Here is an 18,630-nt window from a genome sequence, read left to right on the forward strand (position 1 = left end):
AAAATATGTACTTCATAATTTCTTTGCCCCTCCTATCCCATAACCTACCCTGTAGTTCTGTCATGTCTTCTTACCCTGGGGATAATCACTGATGTTCCCACTAGCTAGTCTTTTTATTCTCTATGTATGTGTTTTGTATCTCCCACCAGGTTTTTTTAAACTCCTAGATGGCTGGAATTAATCCCAGACAGTTGCCTAATATGTTCAGTGTTTGACAATTCATGGGCAATGGGTCTGGAACTGGCAGTACTTTTTGAATGAAAAGCAGGTCTCAGTGATCGAGTAGGGGGGGATCCTAAAAGGACTTGTCAAAGATGGCTCAAGGGATCATGTCTATGCATGCCTGACACGAATGCAGATGGGGAAACTGGAAATAAATATTTGTTTATTCATTTGTAAACAATGACTCGGCACATTTCCTATGTGCCAGGCAGAGGAAGAAGGTCAGAAAGATGACAAAGATTCAGGCAGCTGAGTTGCTACAGGCTACCAGATGAGGCACAGAGGTCAACTAATTACTGAACAGTGCTGCTGAGAGCTAAGTATGTGATGGGTAACTGTGGGACACTTGAAGCAGAACTGCCTGAATTAAACAAAACAAAAAAAAAAAGAACTGCCTGAATATACAGAGGTACAAGAGTTTGTGTGGGATAAACGTGGGAGTCGTCAGCATGCAGCAGACACTGGTACCACAGGAGTGAAGGGAGAAGAGCACTGAGCCTTGGGAAGCAGGAGCAGTTACTGGATGAGGGAAAAGAAGCTAAGCAAGTGAATAAAAGAGAAGAGACAGTATGAAGAGGTAGGAGGGCCAGGAATATGCAGGTAAAGGAGCAAGACATATCCAGAAGAAAGGATAGATAAAATGAAGACAGATACTTCTATAAAGTAGTATTTTCAGGGCTACAGCTAGTCTTAAAAGGACTCAACTAATATCAGTCCTGCTCAGGCCCTCCAGTAAGAGAACATGTTGTATCGCTGAGATCCAGTGCCACTGGACTTGACCTGGTTCCGCCACTACCCAGGTGGGTAAACATGCAAATTACTTCTGTGCACTTCCATATCCTCACGTCTAAAATGGAGCTAGTAACTGCCATTTCTCATCATTTTTAAAGTGAGACCCTCTCTCTGAGTTTTTAAATGAGAGAACATTTGGGGTAAAAGTCATATAAAAACGAAATGGTGTATAGATTTTTGCTGTTGCTATCACTAAGGATATAGAACAGGTTCTCAATTGAGGCTGCCCATGAGGATCACCCGGGGAGCTCTTAAAGTATCCAGATGCCCTCGCCCCAGACCCCCGCTGCTAATCTTAGAGAGTCTGCTTGGGTGGGAATCACTCCCATCTTCATTTATCTAATCTTCCAAGGACACCCTAAAGTGCAAGCGTTGAAAAATGCTGGTAAAGAAAACACAATTTTCTAATATTATCAGTAAATACTTAAACAACATTCTATTGCAAAGAGGGATTTGGATGGAGATCAAGGATAACATGCATATTGAGGTTTCTTCTTTGTTCTAAGAGAGCTGTATAATAAACACAGAAAAGATTATCTGAACCATACAAGTGAATTGTTAAATAGCAAAGGGTTGTACTGGATAAATGAAAAGCACGACACTATGCAAAGAACTACACAAACCAGTCAGCTGGACAAGCAGATCGTCTAAATACATCTGCAAGTAAAGACCAAAAAAAAGGGACCTACGTGCTAACCTTTGAGTTTCATAACATTGGAGAATATGTGAGGGGGCAAAAAAATCAAAAGAATATAAAATCACCTTCTTCCCATTCCCAACAGACAAGAGGGCATGAGGGTCAGCAACAGGATATACACTGACTCCCGGCTCTGAAGCTGCTCATCTATAACTCTGACCTCATTAAGTAGACTCTGCAAAGCCCAAATTTCTGACGTATCAGGCACAGAATATGTAATGCTTGGCTGAATAAAAATTTCAAAATAATTTTTTACTTTTGGTTAGTGGGAAAGTAAACTCTTATAACTAATGGGTATTCCGTCTAAAATTGACATTTGTTTTAAAATCAAGGGTTCAAAAAATCTCAAACCTCACATATAAAAATGTCATATAAGCTGCCCAGGAATTAATTCAAATGTGTAAAATTTATTTAGTTTAAATTATAAAGAATATAATTTATACAAAGTGTATAAAGTAAAATAATTTAATGTGTATCTATGGTTAAAAAAAATTTATAAAATTTCATTATTTTACCTCATTTTATATATTAATGCCCTAAATATATTGTGCTGTACTTTAAAAACTCCAAGACTCCATTTATTTTAAAACATTTCAAATTTTATACTTAAGTCAGAATGGCCTTCTGCCAATCCTGAAAGAATGTATACATATATACAATGGAATATTACTCAGCCATAAAAAGGAACGAAAATGGGTCATTTGTAGAGATATGGATGGATCTAGAGACTGTCATACAGAGTGAAGTAAAAGTAAATCAGAAAGAGAAAAACAAATATCGTATATTAACACATATATATGGAATCTAGAAACATGGTACAGTTGAACCGGTTTGCAAGGCAGAAATAGAGACACAGATTTAGAAAACAAATGTAAGGACACCAAGCGGGGGAAATGGCGGGGGGGTGAACTGGGAGATCAGGATTGACATGTATACACTAATATGTATAAAATAGGTAACTAATAAGAACATGCTATATAAAAAATAAATAAAATAAACAAACAAAAAGAAAGAATGTAATTGTTATCCTGCCTAAATTCCATAATGCCATTTCCACGAACTGAAACTAAGTCTCTCTCTCTCTCTCACACACACATGCCTCTGAATGTCACAAATCCTCCTGTCATGAAATTACTAAGGAAAAGCCCTGTATATCCAACAGGGGAAGTATGTCACATGTCACCCTGCAGACTTGCCCACTAGGATATGAACAAGGGATAGTACAGATAAGTCAATTTTAGTCTATCTGGAGTTTTTATTCAATTCTGATTTAGGAATGCACTGCATATTTTTTTTTAATTAAAAAATACCGATTTATTGGTGATCGTTGCAGTGAAGACGTGGGTTTTCTCGGATTTGTTTTTTTCATACAGAATACAGTTTGTTGTTATTATATGCACATTTTACTGAAACTTAATCAGGAAGTCAAACAAGAAAGCAATAGCTCTTACCAGAAACAAAATTTCAAGTATATTAAAATAAGTCCGAGATTATAAATATCTTTAGTACATTCACTACTCATTGCTTTTCACTGTTTTAAAAAAACAATTCCCAAAGAATAATTTTACATTTGATTTTAAAGCAGGTGATTTTTAACTATATTTTCTTACATTTAAGATTTACAAAAAATATGTATGTACAGATTGTTTTATGTTCTTGGGATAAAAAAAAACATATTGACGACTCCCAATTTCCACTGAATACTACCTGTACTCTCAAACATGACATTTGAAGACCTTCACTTTTCATTAGCTGCAGAAAAAGTACACTGAACATTTAGAAACAAGAAAGAGTAAAGAAAATAGAGATGGAAATTTGGATCGGCTTTAAAACAAAAAAAATTGGGGCGCTCTCACAACACCTAGCTTCTATCCAGTGCTAACTCCATTAGCGCCACCATAGACCACCTCCCTGGCTCAAGAAACCTCCCTCTGAGAATAAGTTAGACTTTGCTTTTGCCCTCCCTGGGCCGCGGAACCTCCACTTGAGAGCACCCTCCCCACTGCGCGGCCACTTCCCGGTCAAGAGCCCCGGCTGGACCCGGAGCTGATCTCGCTTTATTAAATTACAGAAATCAGTAAAGAACATTCCCACTGTCTATCCTCACACCCCAGATTAGAATCCCAGGTTCCGGGAAACCTGCACTGCATATTTTATGCTTTTAATTTTTCTCAGAACACATTTATTCCCATCCCCTCTTATGAGATGGGTAGAGTAATTATTGTCTGTTACTCCTATCCTATATTATACAAGAGGAAACTGAAGTCAGGGAATATCGAATGAGACTGTCCACATTCACACAGCTTTTACTGACAGACACACCATCTACCTCCTTCCACGGGACCTCTCTGCCTCCCTAAAATGAGCCTGCAATCCATAAATAAACAAAAGCAGGACAGAGGCCTCAACACATACTGAGAAGCAGGGTACAGGCAATCATCCTCAGCCACAGCTGTTTGGCAATCATCTACCATGAACTTGGTCTACACTAAGCCCTTTATATGTCATCTCATTTGATCCTCAACAAACCTTAGGAGTTGGGTACTCTCATTCCTCCGGTTCTACCAAGGTAACCAAGACTCCCAAACTTGCTCCCAGTTACACAGCTAGGCTAGTCCATGCCATGCCAGCCTCAGAACCCAGGCCAGTCTGATTCCAAACTCACGCTCTTAACCAGCTATTATGCAACAACTGGACGATGCACCTGCAGGCAGTTCTGCAATTCCCACACACCAAGACACCCCCAGGCCAAATCGCTCCAGCTCCTCACGTACTTGACAGCTCCAACGTCCTCCGCGTAGCGCTGCATCTCCTCCCGGGCCCTCTCCTCCCGCAGCTCGCGCTGAAGCTCCTCAATCTTTTTCCGCTCAGCCTCATGCTTCTGCTCAGCTTTCCACACTTTCTCCACATTGCGGAGGGTCTGCGGGTGCCAGCTCTTCTTCAGATTCTGAGGTAAATGAAAGGAGGGAGAAAACAATGCGGGCAGTGGGTGGGTGGTGAGTATAACTGGCCCTCCCTTTCCCACCCCTATATTCATGCCAAGGCAGGCATGTAAGGGCAAGACGTCTTTAACAATGGCAAGGTTGGCACCCAAAAATCTCACACATGGCGGGGCGGGAGAGAAGTTGTTCAAGTACATAAAGCTTCAGGATGAAACAGGCCCCTCCGAGATTCCCTTCAAATACTTCTATCCTGAAATGTGTGAGTCTGACTTCCACTGGCCATGCCTGAAGTGAGGGTTGGTGATGACAATACAGGAGGAATGGGGTAGAGAAGCAGGAAAGTATAGACTCTGAAAGGCAAAAGAATTCAAGTGCCTTTGGCACTGGACGTTCATTCTTATGAACACAGCCTTCTTTTCCTTGAGTCCACTTAACGTGCCTTAAACTTGCATGGTTTACAACCCCACCTAGTACCTCTTTCAACCTTCCTTCCCAAGAATCTCCCCCTGGTTCTGATCTTCCTCCTCACCCTCAAGGAATGCTTCTCCTCTCCCTCCTCCCCATGAGCCACTGCTTTGGTTCAGCTTCCCAACCAGGAAAGGTTTCCTGGAGGAAGTGACATCCAAGGATAATTATAAATTAGCCCAGTGATGCAGGAAGTGGGAAGGAGTGGGGTAGCTTTCCACACAGAGGTAACAGCACACACAACTGCCGGCCCAGTGGTGAGAAAGAACAAATAATTCAGCATGGCTGGAGATAGGAGAGCAAGCTGATGGGAAGGGGCTCAAGATGAAGCCAACTAAGAAAGCAACAGATTAAGGGCCTTATAAGCCATGTTAAGGGATTGGATTTTATCCTGTTGACAGCAGAAAACACTAAACATTCATATGCAGGTGGGAGGCATGACCAGCCTAGCATGTAAAGAATGGATTGGAGAGGATCAGGATTGAAAACCAGGAGACCAGTTAAGAAACCTAAATGAGGGAATTGCCTGGTGGTCCAGTGGTTAGGACTCCGTGCTCCCACTGTAGGGGGCAGGGTTCAATGCCTGGTCAGGGAACTAAGATCCTACATGCTGCTCAGTGTGGCCAAAATAATTTTTTTTTTTAAATGAGGGCTTCCTTTTCTCTCTCTCTTCTTGTACTCCCTTTCCCCTCATCAGGTTGTTCAGCCCTTCCTCCCTTCCTCCCCAACCCTCCACCTTGTCCTAATGGTCCTCGTCTCTCGCCTTCAATCTGGGTGATTTTGCCTCCCAGGGAACATTTGGCAATGTCTGTAGACAGTTTTGGTTGTCACAACTGAAGGAGAAAGGTGCTACTGGCTAGAGGCCAGGGATGCTGCTACATGCACAGGACCACACACACAACAAAGAATTATCTCCAGCCCCAAATGTCAATAGCACTGAGGTTGAGAAACTCTGGATTAGAGCTTTCCTATCCCTAAATGCAGCTACTTGAAGACACTAAGTCAGAAGAACCTTGATGGTATCTTGGAACTCATTCTAACTGACAACACCTGACAAACTCTAATATAGCTACTGGACAGGTGGCTAAACGAATCTATTTGCTGATTCAATTAGCTACACTTTCAGGAGATTAGCATTTTTCTGATCTTGCACCATGCTCTTATGGGTACATTTGCCCAATTCGGAGGCTTAGCCCCCTACAAATGAACTATACAGTTTAAGAGAAATAGCCACATAACTTATATTAAGTGCTATGAATTCAGAAGAAAGCTCTGCCACTACAGATCAGAATGCAGCACTGAAGAAGGAGTGGAAGTCAGAAAAGTGAACATGAGGAAGATCTTCCGTGACCCCAGGACATGGCTCAGGCACGAGGAGAACGGGGGCACAAATCACCCCTACTACAGCCCAGGACATGACTGAACTCCTAGCTGAGGAAAGGAGATGTATCCCAAGACAAGATATACAAAACAAAGTGACACGTCCTCCATACCTGCCTCCTTTCCTAGCCATGGTTCCAACCGCCCCCGAGTCTTCCCAGAATTTCCAGCCAGAAGAGTTCCCTGTCAACAAACACCATCTCCCCTCCTTGGCGACCCACCTCACATATCTTCCCAAGTCTCCGCCCGGTCCCTCATGGCCTTAGTTATCCGTCCCCTGTCCAGGGCTACAGCTCCCCGTCCCCAACGGCTGCGTTGCAAGAATACCCACTGCCACCCCCACCAATTTCCGTCCCCAGCCTCAGTCGGTCTCCGGCCTCAGTCTTGCCCCAGCCCTGGGCTCCCTCACTTACCAGGTCTCCGCCCCCCATGATGGTGGAGAACCTGGAAGACTCAGGAAGGATCGAGGCGAAACGCAGAGAAAGAGTTCAGCTACGACCTCCGGAGATCTGATCCCGGGGACGACTGGCTACCACTTTCACTGCCCGATCCGGAGACCACTTCCGGGAGAGCGTTGTATTAGAGCGACTGCGTCGCGGTACCATGACGTTTAATACACGCTGTCGCGCTGCGTGGCGGTAGCGTCACGTGCAGCTTCGCAGGTTGCGGCCGTGATATCGCGGGATCTGTGGTTTCACTTTGGTCGCCTCGGGTTGGCTCCTCCCCTGATTTCTGGAGTAGTGAGTTAAAAAGCTGCGGCTGTTTCGAGTTACAATTGGTCCTGGGCCTAGCCCGGCGGTTCGGTTGCCATGGCGACGCACCGCGGCGTCCCCCTCGGAGCTCCACTCGGGGCCTCCCTAGCGAAGCCCCAGCGTGGATCAGCCTGGGCCGCCCGGAATTTCTAAACGGCCTTTCAAATCCGCAGTCTCCTCAAACCTCGACTTACAGCCAACCCCCTTACTCCAGGCGTATTTTACGGAGTTAAATAGAAACCATCGAACCGAAATTCCATCAGCTTCCCTGCACCAAACCTTTAGAATCTGCCAGCTTTCCCCTTTCCTTTCCCTTCGTTTACGATGCAAGAAGCATCCCTCCTAATCTAAGGCACGGCGGTTCATCTGCTCAGATCCCACCCCTCGCATCTGGTATTACTCAATTCCTCCCTCTCTCCTCTATCTCCCTAAGTATTGGTTCTTTGTCATCATCATTTTAGATACGCTCAGTTGATCCTTAAAAAAGAAAAAATCTCATGTCTTTCCCCCAGCTGCTGCACTCTCCTCTCCGTCTTTAGCGAACTTGAAACAAGTTGTCTCCACTTCGGAGACAAGATGCTTGCACTTCGGAGACAAGATGTTTCCGCTTCATCTTCTGCTTAACCTAAACCCTCCGCTCAACTACTCTTCCCGTGATCTTCAGTAATACCCCTGTATTTAAATAAAATAACACATTTCATCCTCATCTGGACTACCCCTAGCCTTTGGTATTGAGGACCACTCTCTCTTTATCGAAACACTTTTCACTTGACTTCTTCCCATCACTCTCCAAATTTTCCTTCTCTAGATCCTTGTCAGGGAACATTTTCTTTTTTTCTTCCTCATCCGTTCTGTCTTAGGTCCTTTCACAGTAGGTGCTCTCCTTGGGTGATCTCATCTACTCACAGGGTTTCAGTTACCATCTATATGCTAATGAATCCCAAATTCATTATCTCCACTCATAGCTCTCTTTCAAGCTCCAGGGTTTTAAGCCTGGCTATTAGTCATTTCCAACTGGACATCTGAAAGTCACTTAAACTAAATGTGTTATCTCACCTATACTTACTCCCCCAGTCCCCTACTACCACCACTTCTCCATCCGGACGTCATTCTTAGATCTCTCCCTCATCTCCAACATCCAATCAACAAGATTCTAACTGCTCAACATCTCTCAAATCTGTCCACCTCACCATGACATTCACCACCTGCCTGGTTCAGGCCATCATCATCCCTCACCCAGTAGAAGTCCACTTCCCCGTTTTCAGTTTTATCCCTTATAGATCTATGCACTCTTTTTATAGCTAAGAGTGATCTCTCTAAAATGCAGATATGATTGTATCAACCCACCGCTTTAAAACGTTTCATAGCTCCCCATTATTCATACTATAGAGCCCGCGTTTAAAAAATGTGAAGTCCTGGGAATTCCCTGGCGGTCCAGTGGTTAGGACTCTGCACTTTCACTGCTGAGGGCTCGGGTTCAATCCCTGGTTGGGGAACTAATATCCCATAAGCTGGGCTGTGCGGCCATGTTGAGTTCTTTCATGATCGGACTCTTCTTACCTCTCCAGCTTCATTAAGACTCCCTACCTCTCACTCACTATGCTAGAGCTAAACTTTTATTTCCCTAGCCAAACACTCTTAACAACAACAAAAAAACATTTTTTAGTGGGTAATACATTGTAAATATGTTTTAAAAGATACGGAAGTCAACACAGTAGGGAGTTCCCTGGCAGTCCAGTGGTTAAGAATCCACGCTTCCACTGCAGGGGTCCTTGGTTTGATACCCAATCAGGAAACTAAGATCCTGCTGCTGTGTGGTGAGGCCAAAAAAAAGTCAATGCAGTAGAAGCCTCCCACCATCCTTATACCCTCCTCAATCAGCGTTCATTTATCCCATGTTTCCTTTATAATTTTATATTACATATTTAAGTCTTTGATCCATTTGGATTTTTTTTTTTTTGGTCTTTCTAGTTGATACACATTCACCTCAACACCTCTACAGAATAATCTTATATTTTCCCTGGTGTGAAATACATACATATATACATATACTATATTCCCATTTGTATCTGAGTCTGTTTCTGGATTCTCTATTCCATTCCATTAATCCATCTATTCATGTGGTCTTATCAAACTGCCCTAATAGCTTTATTTTAATGATGTAGGCCTACTTCTCCCTCACTACTCTTCTTTTTCTGGAGTTTCCTGGTTCTGTTTACAATTTTATTTTTCCAAATGAACTTTCAGTTCAGCTTGTCCAGTTCCAGAGACAGTGTTTTTTATGTAATTATTGAGAGATATATTAAATTTGTAGATTAATTAGGTGAATTATATTATAGCACTTACTCTGTATTATAATTGCCTATGTAAGTTCCATAATGCTAGAGACCTCCACCTTTGTGTCCCTTGTGCTTGGCACAGTTTCTAGCACATAGTAGTTGCTTAATTATTGTTAAGTGAATACATGAATGGATGGATGAGCCTTAAAGGCCCTGTGTTCTGAAGTCACCATTGACCAAAGTGTTTTGCTTAGGGCATGACTTCATAGAAATAATAATAACCATTAATATTAATAATTTCATACAATAATAATGGGGGTTATATGTTTGAAAAAGCAATGGCTTTGACTTGCATTTGAATCACAAGTCTGTCAGCTATGTTACGTGACCTTGGACAAGTTACATAACCTCTCTGAGAGTTTTTCCTCATCCTTAAAATAAGAGCAATACCACCTACCCTGCAAAGTTGTAAGAATTAGGTGCAATTACATTTGTAAAGCATTTCACATAGTCTCTGGTAGATAGTAGATGCTCAATAAATGATAACAATTCTATCCACAAAGTTACCAATATCCATAGTAACTTCTCTTCTAGGGCTGATTGACACTAAAGGTTAGGAGGAAGGAGATGGTTCTAAAAGTCAGTGGTGCCATAGTTTTGTGGTGGAAAGTACTTGAAAACAAGACAGGGCTATTTTTGAGGCAGAGATAACTGAAATTGCAGAAACTACATGAGCCAATTTCTTTTCACTAATGTTTCTCAAAGTGTGACCTGGGGACTACCTATAATAGAATACCTTGAAGGTCTTCTTTTTTTTTTTTTTTTTTATTTTATTGGCTGTGTTGGGTCTTCCATTGCTGTGCGCTGGCTTTCTCTAGTTGCAGCGAGCGGGGGCTACTCTTCGTTGCGGTGCAAGGGCTTTTCATTGCAGTGGCTTCTCTTGTTGTGGAGCACAGGCTCTAGGCACGCAGGCTTCAGTGGTTGTGGCACACGGGCTTCAGTAGTTGTGGCACGTGGGCTCAAGAGCGCAGGCTCAGTAGTTGTGGCACACGGGCTTAATTGCTCCGCAGCATGTGGGATCTTCCTGGACCAGGGCTCGAACCCGCGTCCCCTGCATCGGCAGGCGGACTCTCAACCACTGCGCCACCAGGGAAGCCCTTGAAGGTCTTCTTAAACATGACATGTTCCTGGACCCTACCCGTGAACCACTGAATAGACTTTCCAGGGGTGAGATTCTCAGATTCTAGAAAGTTCTTCATGTGATTCATGTGCACACTAGAGTTTGAAAACTACTGCTTTAGAATAAAGTTAGTTTTCAAAGATAAATAAATAAATGAAATGGTCTTGTCTTAAGCCAGGAAACCTAAAGGTTATTTACAAACACTGTAATACAGAGCTGTTTTCCCAATGCAGAGAGAGGCGTTATGACAGGCAAATCAAGGAATTAATTGCCATGACTGATCTGTGTTGCCTTTCATCATCATTTATTCATTCATTTGTCCATTCAGTGGATGTCAGGCTCTGGACAAATTGTACTATAGCCATAGTCTGTAAACTGATAAATGCTCTTCCCAAGGTAGAGTCAGGTCTTTGCTACTCCTCAGCTACTCCAGAGATGGTTTTCCCAAATTCTGCTGCTTTGGAGCTTGTACAAGCCAGCCCTACAGTCAAGTAACCATAAATAGCCCCACAGCTGTTAAGTCAGGTTAACAACTATAGGCCCTGATCAAACGGTCTGGTTAGGCATGAATCCTGCAGAAAGTGGTGGAAGAGTACGCTGTTGAGATAGGTTAAGCCAGAAAGCATCATCCAAGTTAGAGAGCATTCCTTTCTTCCCTCCTGCATCGATTCAGCAACGTAAGGGAAAGATTATTATGTGCTAGTTAGCACTATACTAAGAACAATGCTAAGTATGGAGGCTACAAAGATGGAAACTTTCCCCTGGCCTTTATACCCCTTTATGGTATAAAGGAGGAGGCGGATGCCTAAATACCTGACATCACTATAGTGTAGCAAAGGCCATAACTGAGAAACATACAAAGTAATATATTAACCCAGGGAAATGAAGATTTTTTGCACAAACAGTGAAGCATAGTGTGTGCTGGAGTCAAAACATACCTGGGTTAATATCCTGGCATGCCACATTGCAGGTCAGTTAACCTTTCTGTGCCTTAGTTCCCCCATTACTAAAACAATGATTTTATTAGTACCTAACCGACCTCATAAAGTTGCTGTGCAGATTCAATGAAGTAATGTTCTAATTCTCCACTTCAGTCATTCAAGTACTGCTCTCAAAATTTTTGTCACATTCATAAAGCATGATATTTAATACTTTTACTTACATTGATTCACCTTTTTAAAAAAAGTCCCCAACATTTTATTACAAAATTTTTCATTCAACACAGGTGAAAGAATTTTACATGACACACCCATATAACTACCAACTGGATTCTACAGTTAACATTTTATTCTACTTGCTTTATTACATTTCTATACATATATCTATCCCTCTCTCCATCCAGTAAGTCCTCCTATTTTTAGTACTTTTTTTTTTTTTTGCGGTACGCGGGCCTCTCACTGTTGTGGCCTCTCCCGTTGTGGAGCACAGGCTACGGACGCGCAGGCTCAGCAGCCATGGCTCATGGGCCCAGCCGCTCTGTGGCATGTGGGATCTTCCCGGACCGGGGCATGAACCCGTGTCCCCTGCATCGGCAGGCGGACTCTCAACCACTGCGCCACCAGGGAAGCCCAAGTACATTTTTTAAAAAAATTATTTATTTTATTTATTTATATTTGGCTGCATTGGGTCTTCGTTGCTGCGCGTGGGCTTTCTCTAGTTGCGGCAAGCGGGGGCTACTCTTCTTTGCGGTGCACGGGCTTCTCATTGCGGTGGCTTCTCTTGTTGCGGAGCACGGGCTCTAGACGGGTGGGCTTCAGTAGTTGTGGCTCGTGGGCTCTAGAGCGCAGGCCTAGTAGTTGTGGCACACGGGCTTAGTTGTTCCGCGGCATGTGGGATCTTCCCGGACCAGGGCTCGAACCCATGTCCCCTGCATTGGCAGGCGGATTCTTAACCACTACGCCACCAGGGAAGTCCCTTTAAGTACATTTTGAAGTAAGTTGCAGACAAACAGTACACTTCCTCCTGAATACTTCAGCATACATATCATTAACTATAATTAGATACTCAGTTTTTACAGTGTTTATGTTAAAGTTACATTAAATGAAATGCATAAATCTTAGGTGTATGTTCACTAACTCTGTGTAACCCAAACTTCCAGCAAGAAATGGAACATTGACATCATCCCTCATTCCCCTTCCCAGTTAATCTTTGTCCCTCCCCCCAACAGGCAACCACTTTTTTTTTTTAATATTTATTTATCTATTTTGGCTGTGCTGGGTCTTAGTTGTGGCATGCGGGATCTTTAGTTGCGGCATGTGGACTCCTTAGTTGTGGCATGCATGAGGGATCTAGTTCCTCGACCAGGGATCAAACCGAGGCCCTTGGCAGTGAGAGTGCAGAGTCCTAACCACTGGACAACCAGAGAATTCCTGCTATGAATGTTTCTGTATAGGTCTTTTGTGAGCATATGTTTTCATTTATCTTGAGTAAAATCCTAAGAATGGGATTGCTGAGAGGTAGGTCAATATATTTTATTTTATATGAACTGCCAGACCTTTTCCCCGAATGGTATATACCATTTTACATTCCCACCAATTTGCTTGAGAGTTGGTATCTGATATTGTCAGTCTTTTTAATTTTAGACATTCTGATACATGTGGAGTGTCACAATGTGATTTTAATTTGCATTTTTCTGGTAACTAATGATATTAAATATTTTTTCGTGGGTTTATTGGCCATTTATTTGTATCTCCTCCTTTGTGAAATGTCTCTTCAAATCTTTTCTCTATTTCTTAATTGGATTGCTTACAATCTTTTTACTTTCAGGTAGTAAGAGTTCTTTACACATGCTGGATGCTAGTTCTTTGTCAGATATATATTTTGCACATAATTTCTCCTAGTCTAGACTTGCCCATTCATTTTCTTTTGATAGGCAGACACTTTAAATTTTGATGAAGTCTAATTTATCAATATTTTCTTTTATGCTTCTTGTGTCCTCTTGGTAAAGGAAAAATTATTCATGACACTTGTTAAAGAATAATGTTATTTAAGATTAGGGCCAATAGAGACCACTGCAATGGGGTCTTGTAGTGGGAAAGAGATTGGGCTCGACTCTGAATGAAACATGGACAAGTGGGAATTTACAGCCAAGCAGCAGTGCAGGGGTTAGTGGATGAAAAATCACTAAGAAAAAACATCAGGGGTAGGGATAGAATTCTGGCTAAACCAAACTAAAGGCAGGCCAGAATGATCACACATCACCTGCAGGATGATGGGGGATGAAGGACCAGGTCAGATATGGCGGAGGGAGGATTCTGATTCTAACTAAACTGACTTTGCAAGATTCTTGCTAAAATTGGACAATGCAGAGAGGAACACGGAAGTCCAAAAGTCAAGGCTTAGTTTGGAGAGAACTCAGAAGAGTGTGCATGCCTAAGTTTGCTCATGGAGAGACTCCTAGTCATGCACTAAGAAACCTTTGCCTAGCCTAAAGTCAGAGAGATATTTTCCTATGTTTTCCTTTAACATCTTTAGGTCTATGATTCTTCTAGAATTAATTTTTTTGGAGACAATCATTTATTTATTACACAGGACAAGGTCATTTAAACAGGGGGACATCATAAAAATGTGTTCAGCCTGGGGTTGCAAGCATCAATGCTCACAACTCCAATGGAAAGAGGCCACATACAACCAGGAAGGTATTGACATGCCCTCAAAACCAAGCCACAATGCTTAGGAAACTATTAGAGAGTGTTAAAAAAGTAAACAACAGGGCTTCCCTGGTGGCGCAGTGGTTGAGAGTCCGCCTGCCGATGCAGGGCACACGGGTTCGTGCCCCGGTCCGGGAAGATCCCACATGCCATGGAGAGGCTGGGCCTGTGAGCCATGGCCGCTGAGCCTGCACATCTGGAGCCTGTGCTCCACAACGGGAGAGGCCACAACAGTGAGAGGCCCGCGTACCGCAAAAAAAAAAAAAAAAAGTAAACAACAGGCCCCCAAATGGAGTCACTTGTGCTAAGTCTCACATCAGCAAACCAAGACTTAATACCTAACGTAACTGCAGTTTCAGCTTCTCCCAGGAATGTGACCAATCTGGAATTACCTGGTCAACACTAGCGAGGTAATCTACTTGATAGACCCCCCCCCAACTATCCCCAAAGAAAGGTGACCTTGCCTGAAACAATCCATTCTTTGCTAGAATAACTTCCTTGCTCTGCCCCCTTCCGCTGATAAAAGTTTTCCATTTTTGTACAGCTCCTCAGAGCTCCTTATGAACTGTTATATAAAACCAACTAGATCTTCTAATTTATTCAGTTGAATTTTGCTTTTTAATAGGAGTCACAGAGCATAATAATAGTCTCCAGTTCACCAATCTGCATTTTCTGTGGCTGGGTCATTAGCCCATAGCATTTGCCTGGTGTTGTGGTTATTAAGAAGGAGACTTCCTGTATTCTAGAGAGCCTTGAAGAGTACACACTTCTGGATGTCACTGAAATCATAGTCAACTCTAGGCTTAACTAGCTCACATCACTACATTTTGGGTCTACCCTAGGTAGTGATGAGCCATCTCTGGAATTTATTTTTGTGTATGGTATGAGATTCATCTTCTTCCATATGGATATCCAGTTATTCTAGCACCAATTTTTGAAAAGACTTCTTATCCCCATTGAATTATTTTGGTGCCTTGTTAAAAATCAAATGACCACATAAGTGGGATCTATTTCTGGGCTTTCAATTCTCCACCACTGATCTATTTGTCGATCCTTATGCCAGTACCATCTGTCTTGATTACCATAGCTTTATATAAAGTATGGAGAACAGGCAGTGTTAAGTCGCTCAATTTTGTTCCTTTCTTTGAGGATGACTTTGGATATTCTAGGAGTTTTGTATTTCCGTATAAATTTGAGAATCAGCTTGACAACTTAAAAATGCTGGAATTTGATTGGGATTGTGCTGTTTCTATGGGTCTGGAGAACTGACATCCCCTATCATTGCTGAGTCTTCTATATGTGAACATGGTATATTCTTTTATTTATTTGAGTGTTCTTTAATTTCAGCAGTGTTTTGTAATTTTCAGAATAGAGGTCTTGCCCATCTTTTGTTAAGTTCATTCCTAAGTTTTTGTTGTTGTTGTTTTGTTTTTGTGCGGTACGCGGGCCTCACTGTTGTGGCCTCTCCCGCTGCGGAGCACAGGCTCCGGACGCGCAGGCTCAGTGGCCATGGCTCACGGGCCCAGCCGCTCCACGGCATGTGGGATCTTCCCAGACCGGGGCACGAACCCGTGTCCCCTGCATCGGCAGGTGGACTCTCAACCACTGCGCCACCAGGGAAGCCCCCCCTAAGTATTTTTTAAATATTTATTTATTTATTTGGTTGCACCGGGTCTTGGTTGCGGCACGTGGAATCTTCGCTGCGGCATGAGGGAATCTTCTTTTTTTAGTTTATTTAATTTATTTATTTTTGGCTGCACTGGGTCTTCGTTGCTGCGCACAGGCTTTCTCTAGTACCAGCGAGCAGGGGCTACTCTTTGTTGTGGTGCACCGACTCTAGGCACGCGGGCTTCCGTAATTGTGGCACTTGGGCTCAGTAGTTGTAGTTCGCGGGCTCTAGTGTGCAGGCTCAGTAGCTGTGGTGCACGGGCTTATTTGCTCTGCGGCATGTGGGATCTTCCCGGACCAGGGCTCGAACCTGTGTGCCCTGCATTGGCCACCAGGGAAGTCCATGAGGGATCTTTTAGTTGCGGCATGCAGGCTCTTGGTTGCAGTGTGCATGTGGGATCTAGTTCCCTGACCAGGGATCGAACCTGGGCCCCCTGCATTGGGAGCGCAGTCTTGGCCACTGGACCACCAGGGAAGTCCCAGTATCTGTGTGTGTGTGTGTGTGTGACGCTATTTTATTTTTGATAGATTTTTTTTAGCAAGAAAAAAAATTATTAAAAGAATAGTGAAGGAATTCCCTGGCGGTCCAGTGGTTAGGACTTGGCGTGGCTTGGCCAAAAAAAAAAAAAAAAAAAAAGAATAGTGGAAAACTTACAGATATTGAAAATAAACTTATGGACACTAAAGGGGAAACGTGGGGGGAAGGGATAAACTGGGAGATTGAGATTAACATATACACACTACTATATATAAAATACATAACTAATAAGAACCTACTGTATAGCACAGGGAACTCTACTCAATATTCTGTGATAACCTATATGAGAAAAGAATCAAAAAAAGAATGAATATATATATATACATATATAAAACTGAGTCACTTTGCTGTACATCTGAAACGAATACAACATTGTAAATCAACTATACTCCAATAAAATTTTAAGAGAGAGAGAATAGTGGAAGTGACTCATATGTCCATTAATAGAATGTGTAAGTAAACTGTGAGAGTCAGACAATGAAAGATGACAATGAAAAAAACAAACCACTGATAGAGACAACAACATGAATATATCTCACAGACCTAATCTTGAGTTAAAGAACCAGAGAGTATGCACTGAGCATGTGCTGTTAATTCCACTTATATAAAGTTCAGAACCATGCAAAACAGATCTATGGTGTTCGTGTCAAGACACTGGTAACCGTTAGTGGCAGAGGGACTGCAAGGGCACCTGGTGAGGGATGCTGCATGCTGGTTACCCAGGTGTGCTTGGGGTGGGATGTTCATTGAGTTGCACGCTTGATATGTGCTCTTTTCTGTGTATGCATCAACGAAAGTCACACAAAAAGAAATCAACACAGAGCTACTCGGTAAGGCAAAATGTCACCCCTAAGTGCTCAAGAAGCAGGGTTGGGGCTGTAGGTCCAAGCATGCTTCCCAAACCTGGCACAGAACTTGAATGAGAACCTCTCTGTTGCTGTGGCTGAGCACTAAATGCAGCTGTTTGCTTGGGGATGCCTTTGCCTGGGTTATGCCCATATCAGTACCTAACATTGGATTATTTATGCATTTGTTTATTTTCTGTCTCCCCAACTAGGGTGTGATCTCACTGCAGGCATGTAGTAAACACACAACAAATATTTATTCGATGTATTTGTCTCTATATCCTTCCTTCCCTGAGCAGAATTTGCCTTCTCATGGATGTATTCTTTCACCTATATTCTTTTCTTGCAAACATCCATCGTCTTATATAGATACAAAATAAAAGAAATAGAAGAATTTTTCCCTATGATGAGAACTCTTAGGATTTACACTTTTAACGAATTTCATATACAATACACAACAGTGTTAATTATATTACTCATGTTGTACATTACATCCCTAGGACTTATTTATCTTATAACGGGAAGATTGTACCTTTGACTACCTTTGTCCAATTCTCCCCACACCCCGCCTGTGGTAACCCCAAATTTGATCTCCTTCTTTATGAGTTTGTTTGTTTTTAATAACTACATTATTTTTCAGAATCCAGCAGCTTTTTAAAAATATTTATTTTTGGCTGCATTGGGTCTTTGTTGCTGCGCACGGGCTTTCTCTATTTGCGGCGAGCGGGGGCTACTCTTCGTTGCAGTGTGCAGGTTTCTCATTGCAGCGGCTTCTCTTGCTGCAGAGCACGGGCTCTAGGTGCACGGGCTTCAGTAGTTGTGGTACACGGGCTCAGTAGTTGTGGCTTGTGGGCTCTAGAGCGCAGGCTCAGCAGTTGTGGTGCATGGACTTAGTTGCTCCACGGCATGTGGGATCTTCCCGGACCAGGGCTCAAACCCGCGTCTCCTGCATTGGCAGGTGGATTCTTAACCACTGCACCACCAGGGAAGTCCCTGTTTGTTTTTGAAGAATAATTGACCTACAACACTATGTAATTTGCTGGTGCACAATATAGTGATTCAATATTTCTATACATTTCAAAATGATCACCACTGTGAAGCTATTTTATTATTATTTCTTTTGTCCGCACCACACGCTCATGGAATTTAATTCCCCCACCTGGGATCAAACCTGGGCCCTGGTAGTGAAAGTGCTGAGTCCTAACCACTGGACTACCAGG

General features: G+C 42.8%; 1 protein-coding gene across 2 annotated transcripts in view; it reads right to left on the minus strand.

Annotated features, from left to right (window-relative positions):
- Positions 1 to 7,077, minus strand: part of CWC25 (CWC25 spliceosome associated protein homolog) — a 30,658-nt gene extending 23,581 nt beyond the window's left edge. For both annotated transcript variants that reach the window (XM_060134565.1, XM_060134564.1), the window contains exons 1-2: positions 6,912 to 7,077; positions 4,486 to 4,658 (exon numbers count right to left, since the gene is read on the minus strand). In XM_060134565.1, coding sequence (XP_059990548.1) covers positions 4,486 to 4,658; positions 6,912 to 6,929 — 191 coding nt within the window. In that variant the 5' untranslated portion in view covers positions 6,930 to 7,077. The remainder of the gene's footprint in view (positions 1 to 4,485; positions 4,659 to 6,911) is intronic.
- Between the last annotated feature and the right edge of the window lie 11,553 nt (positions 7,078 to 18,630).

The sequence above is a fragment of the Lagenorhynchus albirostris genome, chromosome 20 (genome assembly GCF_949774975.1).
Source record: "Lagenorhynchus albirostris chromosome 20, mLagAlb1.1, whole genome shotgun sequence".
Classification (NCBI taxonomy): Eukaryota; Metazoa; Chordata; class Mammalia; order Artiodactyla; family Delphinidae; genus Lagenorhynchus; species Lagenorhynchus albirostris.